Source organism: Epinephelus lanceolatus, chromosome 5 (genome assembly GCF_041903045.1).
Source record: "Epinephelus lanceolatus isolate andai-2023 chromosome 5, ASM4190304v1, whole genome shotgun sequence".
NCBI classification, from domain to species: domain Eukaryota; kingdom Metazoa; phylum Chordata; class Actinopteri; order Perciformes; family Serranidae; genus Epinephelus; species Epinephelus lanceolatus.
In genome coordinates this window covers 37,108,549-37,122,909 of record NC_135738.1, presented here as the reverse complement: position 1 = coordinate 37,122,909, position 14,361 = coordinate 37,108,549, and the positions used below count along the sequence as shown (strand labels likewise).

The window sequence follows — 14,361 nt, the reverse complement described above, 5'->3', positions numbered from 1 at the left end:
GAGGACTAATGATTTGAGGACTCCAGCTGTGTGTGTGTGCGTGTGTGCATGTATGTGTGTTTATGTGTATGTAGGGGCATGTGATAGATGAGCTACTAAAGACCTGAAACTGAAGTCATTGTCTGGCCTGTGGGGCAGATGAGTCAAAGACTGATTACCATGTTTCTGCTGCCCAGACCTCTCAATTAAACACTATTTCTGCTTTTTCTTCATCCACTCCTTCCTCCATCTCCCCATCCCATCATGTTTCCTACAGCTGAAGGAGGTCGCTATGAGTCAATGAGGCGGGCTGTTTTGCCTCTGGACCCCGCAGTGCCCTCAGCCATCCCCCGGACTGGAGACAGAGATGGGGCTAAAGACAAAGATGCAATGGATGGGGCTGACGCAGGTCCCAGAGCTTGGCCCAAGGGTAAAGTGTTTGCTGAGGCCAGAGCAGCGGTTTGGACTGAAACAGAAGCAGGAGTGCGTGCCGGTGCAGGTGGCAAAGTCTTTGCAGAGACTGGGATAATGACGGGAACCGGTGCCTGGGCTGAAGTTGGGGCTGAATGGAGTCCGGTAGATGCGGACAGGGTTGATCTGCCAAGCATGCCCAGGGACCCGGCTGCCTGGCTGGGGCAGCAGAGGCTGCAGATTCGTGGACAGGGCCAAAGAGAGCAGGCAGCCTTCTCCTCAGACCCCACCATACTGGCAGAGACAGCCGAGCTGCAGGCACCAGTGCTGGGAAAACCTTTAGGACTGCTGTCTAAAGCTGCTTGGACCAAAAGCACCTCTTCATCGTCATCCAAGGCCTCCTCCTCTTCCTCCTCCTCATCTACAACAAAAGCGTCCTCTTTGCCTTCCACCTCCTCTTCCTCCTCCTCTCCAGCCAGTAAAAGAGACAGTCAGACAGCAAGACCAGACAACGTCTCACTGGTTGTTGTCAACAGCAACTCCTCCAACAGCAATAGCAGCTCCAGTTTGGGTATGGTGCATGGCTGTGCTGTCATTTACACATAATTTAACTTTGGTTTTTTATTTTAATTAATTGTTCACTAAACCCCCTCCAAGAACAGCAATCATAGCTTAGGAACCATAACTACGCACAGCAGGTCTGTCAAGCTCTAATTTCTCCACATGCTGAAACGATATGCATGGAGCTATAGTTAGAGCTAGACTCTGCATTTAAAGAGTCTGGAGGGTCCTGTCTTTTCCTTAGCCTTCTTTAAAACTCAAAAAGACAAGTGTAAAAGTGTAAGAAAGGAATTAAACAGCATCTTAGGATTCCCAGCTACTTAGCTTGCTATTAGTAGTAACCCAGCACTATTTCTAAAGCCAAGAAAAATACAAGAACAATGAAGTTGGTCAATTCTGTGTCCTCTACATGAATCATCAATTGGTGAGGATTAACTTTTTACCTGGGACATGTAGCTTAAGCCTCAGTCTTTCAGCATCATATAATGATTGTAGCCATCAAGTGCATATTGAAGACCCTTTTACACCCTGGTCTCACAGAAATACATTAAATCACCACAACTTCTTTAAACCACATGGTGGTGGTAGCACGTAATGTTTTAAATTAACCACAGAAATAACACCAGTGGAAAGGCAATCACGAATGGATGCAGTTTCAAATGTGGTTAACGTTGTGAAATAGTCACAGTTTGGTGAGATTTAGGAAAAGATTGTTGTTTGGTTAAAATAAATATGTACGAAATGTAAGCACGTTGAAACTTGAGGTAACTACATCATGAAACTTTATGTAGTTACATTAAGTACATATGTAGGCAAAGTTAAAATAACTTGACTTTTGGTTTCACAGTGCACAAACCGCAGTCTCCTGGGTGAAAGTCCTATGTTTGTTTCTTTCTCACTCTGAGATGATATTTTTTTGTAGGCCATCCTGGAAGTTAGTGTCACCCACCGTTTCACCTTTCAGCATTGATCATCATAGCCATCTAAACAACCATCATCTTCATCATTCCATCATCATCATCATCATCATCATCATCATCATCATCATCATCTCTGTCCTCTTCATTATCCTCACCCCCCATGTCCTGTCCCACTCCACTACCTCCATGTCTCCCCTCTTCCTGTTAAATCATCATCAAGGTAATTCTTCCACATACCATTTTAACACAAGAATAAACAAAATCCAATATTGCATTGTCCAGCATTTTCTCTCTCATGAATTCATATCACCATCACAACAGGACAACAAGTCCTCATGTGTTTATGTGAGGGGAGGAGAAGAGGGAATGTGGATCCTTCTCAGTCTGAAAGGATTGATTGCCTCCCTCTTGTTCACTCCTGCCTCCTTTACACCTCTCATCGACATTCATCTGATTTCACTGTGTAAACAAGAGATGATTTAGATGGATTACATGAACCCTGACATCAGATTGCTCCTCTGGTTTACACATCAAAATTGGATTTCTATTTCCTATTCAAAATTTAAATTGATGTGCACTTTATCTTGTGCATTTAAAATTGACAATAAGCTCTTCATCTTCTTTGTTACTCAGTCGTGGGAAAACAGCCAATTCAGTTTTGACAAGTTTGTTATTGACCTGCCAGCTGTTTGATTTGCATGGCTTTCTTTATGTTTGGATCCCTTTGTTGCTTCAAGTGAATTTAAGATGCGTTGCTTCAAGGTGGAGATGTACTAGGGGAATAATCCACATTTTAAGGATCCATGTCAAAGTGTTTATGGTTAGGGATGCAGTGATTGTGAAAATATGGGCCGATACAGATGTTGATGTTTTGTTTTTGTTTGTTTTGTTATTTATTTCCTCTTTTGTGCCAGAAAAAGACAAAGGGCCCTATTTAGATGGTCTAAAGCGGACGACGGAGGGCGCATAATCCATGTCGCAAGTGTCATTGCTATTTAGATGCTGGCGCAGTTGTCATTTTCACGCCCTGCGCCCTCTTCGTCTAACTAGCAAATGAACTTGCGCTTCTCTGGGCGTGTTCGTCTAAAAATAAGGAGTGGTCAGGCGCAATCATGGCGCGTTGCTAGTTAGTTAGACCAACAAAAATCTGGTCTGAAGTCAACGGCGCAATATTTCGCTGTTGAACAAGTTAGTAATATGTGTCTCTAGGCGGGTGCACAACGCGCGTGCACTCTGCTCAGACACACACGGAGCAGCCACACATATACAAAAGATAACAAATAAAAATATGATTACAATGTGAAAGGTTATTATTGCGCACATTAAAATATTTATCAGAAACACGTCTTAATGGTCAGTCATTAATCAGAATGATCTAATCGCAGTAATAATGATCATCATAATCCGGGAGGTCCAAGCTCGCAGTGTCCGAATCATAGACTGTATAAATGGTCCGCATATACGGAACTGCGAGCAGACCTCCACGGGCTGATGATGCATAGCCTGTAAAATGAACTTGTCTTTCCCAAATGAATTGTGATCATTTTGGCATGTAAATCACAAAATCAAAGATGTGAAAACGTTTGATAAACTTTATTTTGACATAAACACAACAATAACCAGCTTCTGTGAACTAAAAATGTAAACTTATGACCCTACAAGTACAAATGTATATGTAAAAAAAAGCTTTTAGAACGTAAAACTGAAGATCATCTTGTCAGGAAGAGGAGGAGGAGGAGGAGGAGGAGGAGGATGAACAGCGGCCGCACAGCCCGCCGCACAGCCGGGGGCCCCCGGGGGAAGCTCCGCAGCCCGCGCACCAGACCAGACGGGCCTGGGTGCAGCCACGGGACCAGCCCTTCCTGCACCTTCACATGGGGGGGTTCAGGATGCTGGAGAGGGAGATGGGCTCTCTAACCTCCCGGGTTAAAATAAAATTGAATAACTTACAATTTGACAGTGTTTCTCCCGTGTGCGCGCTCTTTCTCTCTCGCAGTCTCACTCTGTTTCTTTTCTTTTGGCTTTTCTAAGATGACAGATGCTGAATATATACTCCCTATCTGATGCTGTGGCTGTTTGTGGCTGGCTGAGAGGGATGTGAACTTATTAGATTGCAGCTGTGTTAATCAAATCAGGTTGGGTTTCCATTACGCGTGCCAATCGTGCCAAACGGTGCCAATCCCCTTTGATCTGACATCAGATGTGACGGGACAGTCTATATAGAGATAGATTCATCGTCTCCTCAGCTGTAAAACGCTCACTCTTTCCAGTTGGTAGGTCCGCCATCTAACTAGCTCTCCGCCATGCGCTCCAATTGCGCCTCTCTTATAGGGAATGAGAGGTGACACTCTGATTGGCTTATGGAATGATACGCCCAAAACACACCCATGACTAATTCACAGAGTAAGTCCAACCCTTTTAGACTCTCTGCCATGGCGCACAGTCTGAAAACGCGCTGTCTAACTAGCAAGTGACTGGGACACGCCGATGCGCCGCACGCCGTCTGCTTTAGACCATCTAAACAGGGCCCAAAGACATCTTCATCATAGAAAATAATTGAACTGTTTTAAAGTCATGCAGCCCTGTGCTACACTATCTTTGAATGAACACAAATTCAACCACAAGAATTTATGAAAAAAACTTAAATTTAACCTTTCTTCACATGAAAAACAGATCTTTCAACAATAAAACAGTTTCAAAAGCCTTTTTTTATCATATAGGCCTATAATTTAGTGTTAGTGTTACACTGCTGTGGAAACATCAGTGAATTTCTCCTTCAAACAGCTGCATTTAATCAAGTTTTTCACCAAAAACTACATTTTACAAGATAACATTTGAACACATCATGTTGACGTTACAATTTACTTTCGCCCAGTGTTGATTTTTACTGAATGGAGCTTGAACGCATCATGATGTAACGCAATGCAACCTCCTGTGAGCTGTTAGTTCTGGCCACCAGCTGCTAACAGCTGACGATAAGCAGTTCTTCTCCTGCAGATGTTAACATGGATTAGTTATTCACAATGTAGCATTATCAGGGAAACTATAGGGTGTGTCCTCTGATGCATTGATAGTGCGTTTAATGCATTCTGGGGAAGATCTCTGTTCATTCTAAACATGTTTTCTATTACCCCAGGGATGACAGGAAGCAGTTAGTCTGAAGAATTTTTAGCCTTAACACAATGGGACAACATTGGCTGCTGCCATCAGTGAATGTCATCTTGTTTGCAGAAAGACCGATGGCAGTCAACAAGGTTGTATCGGCCAGTACCGATGCTTGGTGTATTCCTATTCATAACATGTCACCTAGTGTAATGATGTTTCCCATTGGTGTGTTTCTGATAATTCTGGACAACAGTGCAGCTTTGTGACACGGAGGAACAAAAAACATCAGCAATTGCTAGTAGGATCAAGTCATTGATGGTATGGGTCTTTTGAAGGGTTTAGTTGACAAATAAATAAACCTTAGAATACCACCAGGCATCATTTAATTGATTTTCAAATGTTTTCCTCTCTGTAGACGAGTCAGTGAGCAGCCTGCCAGCCTGGGATCTCCCCACTGTCCCCGAGTCTCTCCTGTCCACAGTAGGCGACCATGATGTCACGCTTCCTGCCAACATCACCAGCCCTTTCTCCACCCATCAGTGGAACACCACAATGCCCGTGCGCACCAGAAACACCTCACGGCAGACGACCACATTAACCACCACCATAAGCACGTCTCTGTCACCCAGCACCACTTCAACTTTACCGCCATCCACCACAGCAAGAGCACAGGCACCATCGGGACCCACTGCAGTTTCTCAAACCACAAGCCAGGACACTGTGACCAACGACAGCCTTCAGCTGACGACGGTAACCACGACGACGCCCTCAACGACCAATCTTACTGTGACTGCCGCTGAGATGATGACACAGGCGATGACCACTGGGAGCGCTGTAACAGCATCACCAAATAACACTGCTGCTTCAACCACGCAGCAAACCACGAGCCTCATACTGACCACAGCAGCTACAACTCAGCCTACAACCACCACGACAACCACACCCGCCACTACTACCACCACTACTACTACAGTCCCCCCAACCACCACCACCACCACCACCACCACTCCTCCACCCACTACTACAACTACTACACCTGCAACTACTACTACTACTACTACTGCTGCCACAACCACCACTACCACTATTACCACATCGACAAAGATACCTGCCACCATTGTCTTCATCCCGATCCAAACCACGCTGCCTCCAACCACGACCACTGAATCGCCGTCCAGCACCAGTGCAGAGGAAAGTTCTCTACCATGCAACGTGACTGAGAAGTACTGGGTCAGAACAGGTATGAGACTAAAACTTCATCAGTGCGACTTACTTGGAGTTAAAAATGATTTAAAACAAGTTTGTATTTCTAAAAAAAAGTATTCAGATTGGAATAATTTTAGACGTGTGGGATTTAAAGATTAAAGAGTAAGATGAGCAAGGATGAATGGCTAAAAAAATCAGGGTATAACCAAAAAAAAGAATCCCATCTACTGTTACTTCAGGCACTGCATGTCCCCTGTCAAATTACCTACAATGCACTGTTCTCAACATCATGTAGGCAGGCTTTTGCTGTTCTTCTGGAAAAATGATTACAAAGTAATGATGAATGCAGGTGAAATGCCTTTTTAGGGGCTCAGGCACAAAGCACCCATTATGTGTCCAAGATGTAATTACATGCACGCAAATTAATTAAAACTCGCACAAAAGCAAGGGCAGATTTTCCTCGAGCATAAACACTTACATTAATAACAAACTGGAGACTGTAGCCTTTGATTACATTTACTGGTGATGGTGTGATGCTACAGTGTGCAGGCTCGGCAGCAGCTTTGCAGAGTGACCAAGGAGACAATTAACTAGAGGCCAATGTCTCAGTGGTGGTGGTGGGGGAGGGGCATTATAGTATTAGCATTATATTATTATTTGAGGAAACAAGTGTGGCCAGAGTCTGATTTGTCACAGAATATTAGCTAGCCAAATAAAAACACATTGTGCACAGTCACTGAGTCCTGATTTTTGTTTCCTTCACAGTTCTGTCCATTGAGCTGCGTAGGAACCGCCTGGACCTGATCCTGAAGCAGAACCTCTCCAAAGGACTGAGCCACGCCCTGCAGAGAGCCCTGAACGACTCCACAGCTAACGCACAGGTCAGTGTTTCTTAAAAGTTCAGCTATAATAACCACAGGGTAGTGGGTAGTAACTCACCGGCTTGCAACCACAGGTCAGTAACCAGTAACCACAGTGAACAGGTTTGGAGTTTACGGAGCTGTATGTGATGCTCAGAGATTAACGTAGCAGCACACCACTTTTTGCTGTGTAAAGATATAGTAAAGTAGTGGTGTCCTTAGTAGAAAATGAAGTCACCCTTCCTTGGTGTGTGTGTGTTGTAATCCGAGCTTCTCTGTTCTTTGTTGTGGTAGCCGGCATGTATATTGGTACATGTGAGTCCCTGCGTGTGTTTCCCACTGGCCAGCAAATCACCACTGTTTTGCACCAGAGTCCTGGACAGGTTGGATCCTCCTCCTGTCCTGATACCGCAACGTGCAATAGTGCACCTGCCCCACCACCTACACATATGACCAATAAGTTCCACAACCAACCTGACCCATCGACACAAAATCTGCAGCCCGACCCCAAACTGCAAATCCTATTATAACCATATACTGTTCAAATAATCAGTTGAAGTGTTAAAGTTAAAGTGATCATTTTGGGCCATTTCATTCATGTGAAACTAAGATGTCCTATTTTACAATGAACATAATTCAGGAAATAGGATTTAAATGAATATTTTGTGCTTATTCTCATAATACTGAGCAGCACATCTCCACAGTTAAAGTGCCTGAGAGGAATACACCTGATTGAAGTGACTCTCATGTTCCAGCTAGCGCCACAGATAGAGCCGTCACACAAAGTCAGTATTCGGAGGATTAAATTGGTATAACATGAATGTAAATTATTATTATTATCATTTTATTTCAATATTTTCATTATCCAACACCCGCATGTTTTACCCAGATCAGAACCCAGAAATAAAATGACAAAATACCACCTAGGAATCACCTTTTTTAGGATCAGGCACCTGCGCAGTGCAGGACTCTAATCTGCGCTGCACTCATATGGAGGGTGCTGCTGATAACGTATCCACGGCGTTGTCATGGAAGCATAATGTCGAATGTATGTAAGTAAGTAAAGTTATCTCAGAGTAAAATGCCGCAGTACAGAACATTTGCAGAGGTTAAATGGATTTCAGAGCTTTAGCTTTTCTTTGCTTATAATATACCAATTTTCCCTTTGCAGTCAATATGTACTCACCGCCAGCTCCAACAGGTCTGCACGCTCTTGATGTAAATTAGATGACCACCGAGTGTCTGCTTCATCATACTGAGGAAAAGTGCTTTTCTATCTAATGAGATAATCTAATCTTTAAATCTTAATTTTTGCCACAGTATTGGCTCTTGATGTGTGCAGATATCCTATTCTTGAGTGAGTCATCACTTTATAATATTCTACAGTGTTCATCATTTTCTCCTTCTGCTCATTCACCTCACAAGGACTCATCTGAATGGTGCTAGAAAGGAACAGAGAGAGGTGACTAATGCAGACAGCGTTTGAATAGAAAGACCTGTTGAATAGTCAGGCAGTGTTCGCTCAGAGAGGTTAGACACACACACACACACACACACACACACACCCTCTCTCTCACACAAACATGGTGATGGAAAATGAATCCAGAACAAATGATTATTTTTCTTTTTTCCTGCATCACAGCAGTGCAGTCAACTGATCTGTCTATTCTGTTGCTATCAGTGGATCGTTTTTTGTCTCTCTTTTGATTTGTCCAACCTCTCTTTCGTTCCTTTTCAACCGAGTCTATTTCTATTTCTTCTTCATCTTTTCCGTCTCTTCTCAAGCGATCACTCTCTCGCCCTCTTCCTGTGCATTTCTCAATATTTACTTTTCTCGTATTGCTCCCCTCCTCCATCTCCTCTATCTGATCGCTCCCTCGGTTTAAGTCGATTGATTTTCTGCCAACATGTCTGTCTCGCCTGTCTGTTGGTCTGCCTGTCTCGCCTGCCTGCCTCACTGTCTGTCCACCTGCCTCTCTTCATCCTGCTGTCTGTCTGTCTGTCTTCATCTGCTTGCTTTTTTCTATTTTTATCCAGTTGTTTGTGAGCCCGCACTGGGAGTGACTCAGTGTCTCTAAGCTCCAGTCCACTTTCATCTACCCCTCTAACACACACACACACACACACACACATACACACACCTCAGCTCTCATCCTCTCCATCAGATAACGCAGACTATTATTTGGAAATCTGGATCAGTCTGTTGAGAGACAGCAGCATGTGTAAAATTGGCCAAAGCCGTCATATGTAGGCAGTGTTTTGAGGCATTGTTGATGAGCAAATATTGGCTTCAGCGGGGACAGGGACTGTCAGACAGCATGAAATTAGCATGCAGCAGTATTTAACGTGTTGCATCATTGAACAATGTGGTCAACCATAATTGCTTGCAAAATTGGCCGGTTTTACAGCTTTAAGTTGTTACTGGGGAGAAAGAAGTGACAGCAGAGGGCAGGGGCAGGTCTGGTTAGCTTTATTAGATACAACACTGCTGCTCAAGTATGCAAAACAAACAAGGTCAAATATAAAGCCTGTAGCTTCTTCAGAGTGCAGGGTGAATTCAGAATGGGTCACACTTCATTTTGACCCCATGTGTAGCAATTATAAGTGGTATATAAACAATACATGGTTCATAACACTCTTAAAACTTCTTACTGACATATTTATACTTAAAAGAACGCATCAAACCCGTATCAGTTTATTACAGACTATTTTAAATCCAAACCCAAACGTACATAGAACTTGTACACATGTTCAATCACTTGGCAAATGTGTAATACAGATGTGTTTATTAATTGTCACATAAAACCACATATACTAGCAGCTGAACTCAACTAATAAGCTGTTGAAATTTTACAGCTACTCTATAAACTATCTGTGGGCGAATAAAGTGTTTTGTACTACTAAATTATATCCTAATAACTTTGCAGATTGAAGTCTAAAACCTCTGCAAACATGGATCATGTACAAAGGCCTGTTCTTGGGATGACTCAGCAGTCATCCAGATAACTCACTAAACCAGATTCATGCACTACGAGTAGAGCTCTGATTTTCTGCAGGAGCCTGATTGGGCTTGACCTGATCCGCCAGGTTTGTGCTGGGCTGGGATGTAATTTGTCATTATTCCCCTGGGCATGAATCTGGTGATGTTCTTGTCAATTTGTGTTTTTTTTTAAATGAAACCAGCAGTTCTCATGCAGAAATGTCAGGGATTTTAATGGACTCAATTAAGAGGGAAAGAGAGATAGAGACGTGGGGACTATGACTGAGAGAGGGAACTAGAACCGAGGATGAGAGACAGTCAGGGACGGAAAATGAGAGAAAGAGAGAAGGGCTGCGAGGCAACTTGGTTGCAATTTTTGATTCTGCCTTCCCAGCCATGGAAGAGACGTGCTTACCATGCTGCAAAGAGCGGTGATCATCACCTGCAATGTATGGCCATGCACTGCCTCTGCTCACAGGATGCACCAAGCGGTGTGGCTCACTCTGTGGCTGGAGCAGCTATGTGACCCGCCCACCAGCCACATGACTTGCCCGCTTTCAGTCCACAATCAGCCCTCTTTGCTCCTTGGTCCGCAAGCGAAAACCCTGAAGAAAACATCAAGCTAAGCTAAGTTAGCCTTTAGGTAGCTGTGAATTGTTCATTTAAAAGAGAGGTGGTTAAGGCTAGGATTAGGGTAGGGGCCTACATCTTGTAACTTAAAAGGTATATCACATCTTCATCAAAAATGAGTGAAGTAAATGTGCTTGGATTATTGCTGTGTTTGGACTCATTTAGTCACTACAAGTTGCATTACAGCAGAGTTCATCAAATTGTCGCGTTGGTGGGTTTGCTTTGTCCTAGAGGGGCAAGGTATGTAGGGGCATGTCATCTACGCAGCTATACATGTCTCTCTCTGCCAAACCTGTCATGCATGAGACGACAGACTATTGAAATAAGGAAGAGAAGAAAGAGAAGTGGAAACATGTCAGCTCTTATCTTGTAATAAATGTTTTAATATTTAAAAAGATATGTTATATAAAATACCTTTTGTACTGTAGAAATTTGGGTTTTTAATTGGGCTTGGGCCCAAAACTGCTGCTGTGGGTCGGGCTCAGGTCGGCTCAGACCGAAACTGTGCAGGTTGATTTAGGGTTGGGCCAGATTTTTTAGGCCCAATCAGATCTCTAGCTACTTGTACTGTTGTATAGTAGTAACAAAGTCGATAAGTAACGATACGTTGATCTGAATCGAAATATTGCTTTATTGGTTAACATCATCGGTGCAAAGTGAAAACATCAATACATATCACGTAGTAAGATGTGAGATCCTGTGGCCTTTGTGTCACTGTTTATATTCCAATCAAACCTTCTTCCTAAACACTGCTAGCGGCCTAGTGCTGGGCAGATAATGGTAAGCAGCCAAGACCTCAGGGCTGAATAGAGTCAAATCTGTTGTAAACACAGCTTATTTAGGGTTACTACTATTAATGAGGACACAGGAGACCAGGTAGAACTTGCCGGCAGGCATGCATTCAGTTTAAACATCAGACCAGGACAACACACTAGTTCCCACACACAGCGCTGGAGGGCATAACAGTGTCTCTGAAGGGACAAACTTAAGCTCAAATCAATATGATATTGTATTGTGATGAAACTTTTGATTTTCACCCTCGCTAATTATGCTGTTTAGCACTGATACATGCTTATAAAAAGTAAACTATAGGTAACTTGTCAGGATTGTGTGACTGGACATTTTACTTTTACAGCACATTTTTTTCATTGCTAATGATGGATGTGCTTCTTCTATAGACCTTACTGCATTATTATGAAAACATTACCTCATGCAAGTCAGTTTGTCAAGTTAGTACAGTTAATACTTAAAACCTAAAGTAAAGCAATTTTTCTAATAGATTTATGAGTAACCAGTTATACAATATTCATATTATATATATATATTTATACATGTGTTTAAAACGATATAAGTATACTATGCTCACATACTGTGTTACAAGAGTCATTGACAGTTTATACACCAGTTATGGACGCTACATAGGATGAATTATAGTTGTTAATAAAGACATTAATAAACACAGGGATGTGCTAATGCTCATAGAGAACAGGAGAGGAGAGGGAAAGAAGGATGAAGGAAAAGGAAAGAGCCATAGTAACAACAGCCACAGCTGCTCACTGTGGATGAAGGTGGAGGGTAGAGGAAGGTGGGCGGTGTATAGTTCCAGAAATACGAGTCTTGACTCACCACCGATTGTTGTCTGTATGTGTTTTTCCAGGACACAGTTAGTCAGATTTATGACTGTTGAAGGCTCAGGCTAAAATATGCCCTCGAGGCAGATTTGGCTTTTAATAAAAAAATATATATATATAAAAAAATACCCAGGGATTATAAATATCCCTAGTCTGATGCATTTGTATTCTAAACCCGTAGCTAGTACAACATGTATTAGAAAACGATGCTTTACACCTCGTCTCCCGTATAGTCTTGTTTCACCTGGTAGCACTGATTTCTCCTCTGATACCGACTGTCTGGTTCTTCTTTAGAGTAAAGGTGCTTTGAAGTAAGAACAAAAATCCTCTAGACATACTAGCATCACCATGTTTTTAAGATACATGTACGCAGCCTCTCTTGATAAACAGATCTAAGTGCAGTTTAAAAAACACATACAACTTGAGTTTTCTTTTTCGTCCCTCTTCCTCTCTTTCACAGGTGGAACACGATGACTGCAGCCCCCACAACGTGACACTGGGTTACTACGTGACCAGCGGCAAAACCGTCTACATTTCCTCCTTGGTGGTTGAGGCGCTGCACATTTACGGTTTTGACAAGCTGCTGTCGGACATCAGGCAGCACACTCCACTGGTTAAGGCAGTCCTGGTTCCTGTGGCAACCTGGCTGCCCGCTCCAAGCATTCACCTGCAGCTGAAAACAGGTGATGAAACCTGATGGAGGATAGGATACGATAGATCAGCCTTTACATAACAAAGATCTTACAAACACGGTCTGGTGATGTTAATTCTGGAGGTGGGGAGTAAAAGGATAAAGAATAACAGAGGTTAGAGAAATGCAGAGAGGAGGAGGGAGGGAATGAGAGCAGAAGGAGAGCAGAGCGATAGAGAATGCAACGAGAGTACAGGGAGGGAGACACAGGGGAAGAGTAGAGCAGAGACAAAATTAGAAAATTCTGATTACATGTCTGCTCTCCTTTACTCTTCTCTGATACCCAAAATCCCATACAAACTCCCATGATTGCAGAGCAAAGGCAAATTGGTCCATTCACTTAGTCAGCCTCTTAAGCCTCTTAAAAAAACACATTTTAGTGCGGACACACACACACACACACACACACACACACACTCATCTAAATGGAGTCTTGTGGGAACAAGGGTAGGAAAATCAGTGCAATTAACAAATTGCTATTTAAAAGATACATGTGCAGATTGGAAACCCATTACTTTTCTAAACTGAGAATCATATATATATATATTTTTTTTAATTCATGTTTGTCCAGTGTTCGAGTTCACTTCAGCTCAGCAGACGGAATGTTGGAGATATTGCGGTGGTGTTACTGATTACTGATTTCTTTCTATCTTTCTTTTTTTTTAAAAATTTATTTTTTCTTGTACATAACTACTCCTCGGGCTGGGTTATATATTGATATTATATTGATATTGTGACATGAGACTAGCTATGACCTAGGAAAGCACCCTTTTGTGCTTGTATAGATGGCAGCTGTTGAAAACATAAACAGAACATGTGGATGTCCTGATAAAAACCTTTAATTTTACTTTAATGAATTTTAAGTACATACACACCTGTGTTTATTTTCTATGCCAGCGACCACAGATAATGTTGTTATAAGCATCTATTGACTTGTATGCTCATAATTTTACACTGGTGTAAACACTATGTTTCTCCACCAAACATGTTTGTATATCTGGCCAATGAATGTTGGACCCAAGCAGCAACCTCCAAGGCTGAAAAAGTAAAGCCAACGTGGAAGTGCTAAAAACTGTAGTTCCTTAAATGGCCACTTGAGGCTTGCTCCAAAAGCCAGTCAATCCCCAGAGACCCCCATGTTAACATACACAATTTTACAGCAGAAATGGTACAAAAAACGCTTTTGGTTTGTATGACTAATTTCTCTGTTCATAACAACTGTGCGGGGGAGGGGGGATTTTTATATAACTCACCTGTTAATATTTTATTATAATCAAGGGTGGGCCACTTTGACAGCCACTGTCTGCAGACAGTGTGACTTGGGGTCTCAGTCAGATCTCAAATATGGTCACTTCTGGCTTAAGAAAAAAAATAAAAATGCGACGGG

General features: G+C 42.6%; 1 protein-coding gene across 4 annotated transcripts in view; it reads left to right on the top strand.

Annotated features, from left to right (window-relative positions):
* Positions 1–14,361, top strand: part of kiaa1549la (KIAA1549-like a) — a 130,798-nt gene that overhangs the window by 46,648 nt on the left and 69,789 nt on the right. For all 4 annotated transcript variants that reach the window (XM_078168183.1, XM_033635642.2, XM_033635641.2 and 1 more), the window contains exons 2-5: positions 257–961; positions 5,392–6,216; positions 6,948–7,063; positions 12,744–12,966. In XM_078168183.1, coding sequence (XP_078024309.1) covers positions 257–961; positions 5,392–6,216; positions 6,948–7,063; positions 12,744–12,966 — 1,869 coding nt within the window. The remainder of the gene's footprint in view (positions 1–256; positions 962–5,391; positions 6,217–6,947; positions 7,064–12,743; positions 12,967–14,361) is intronic.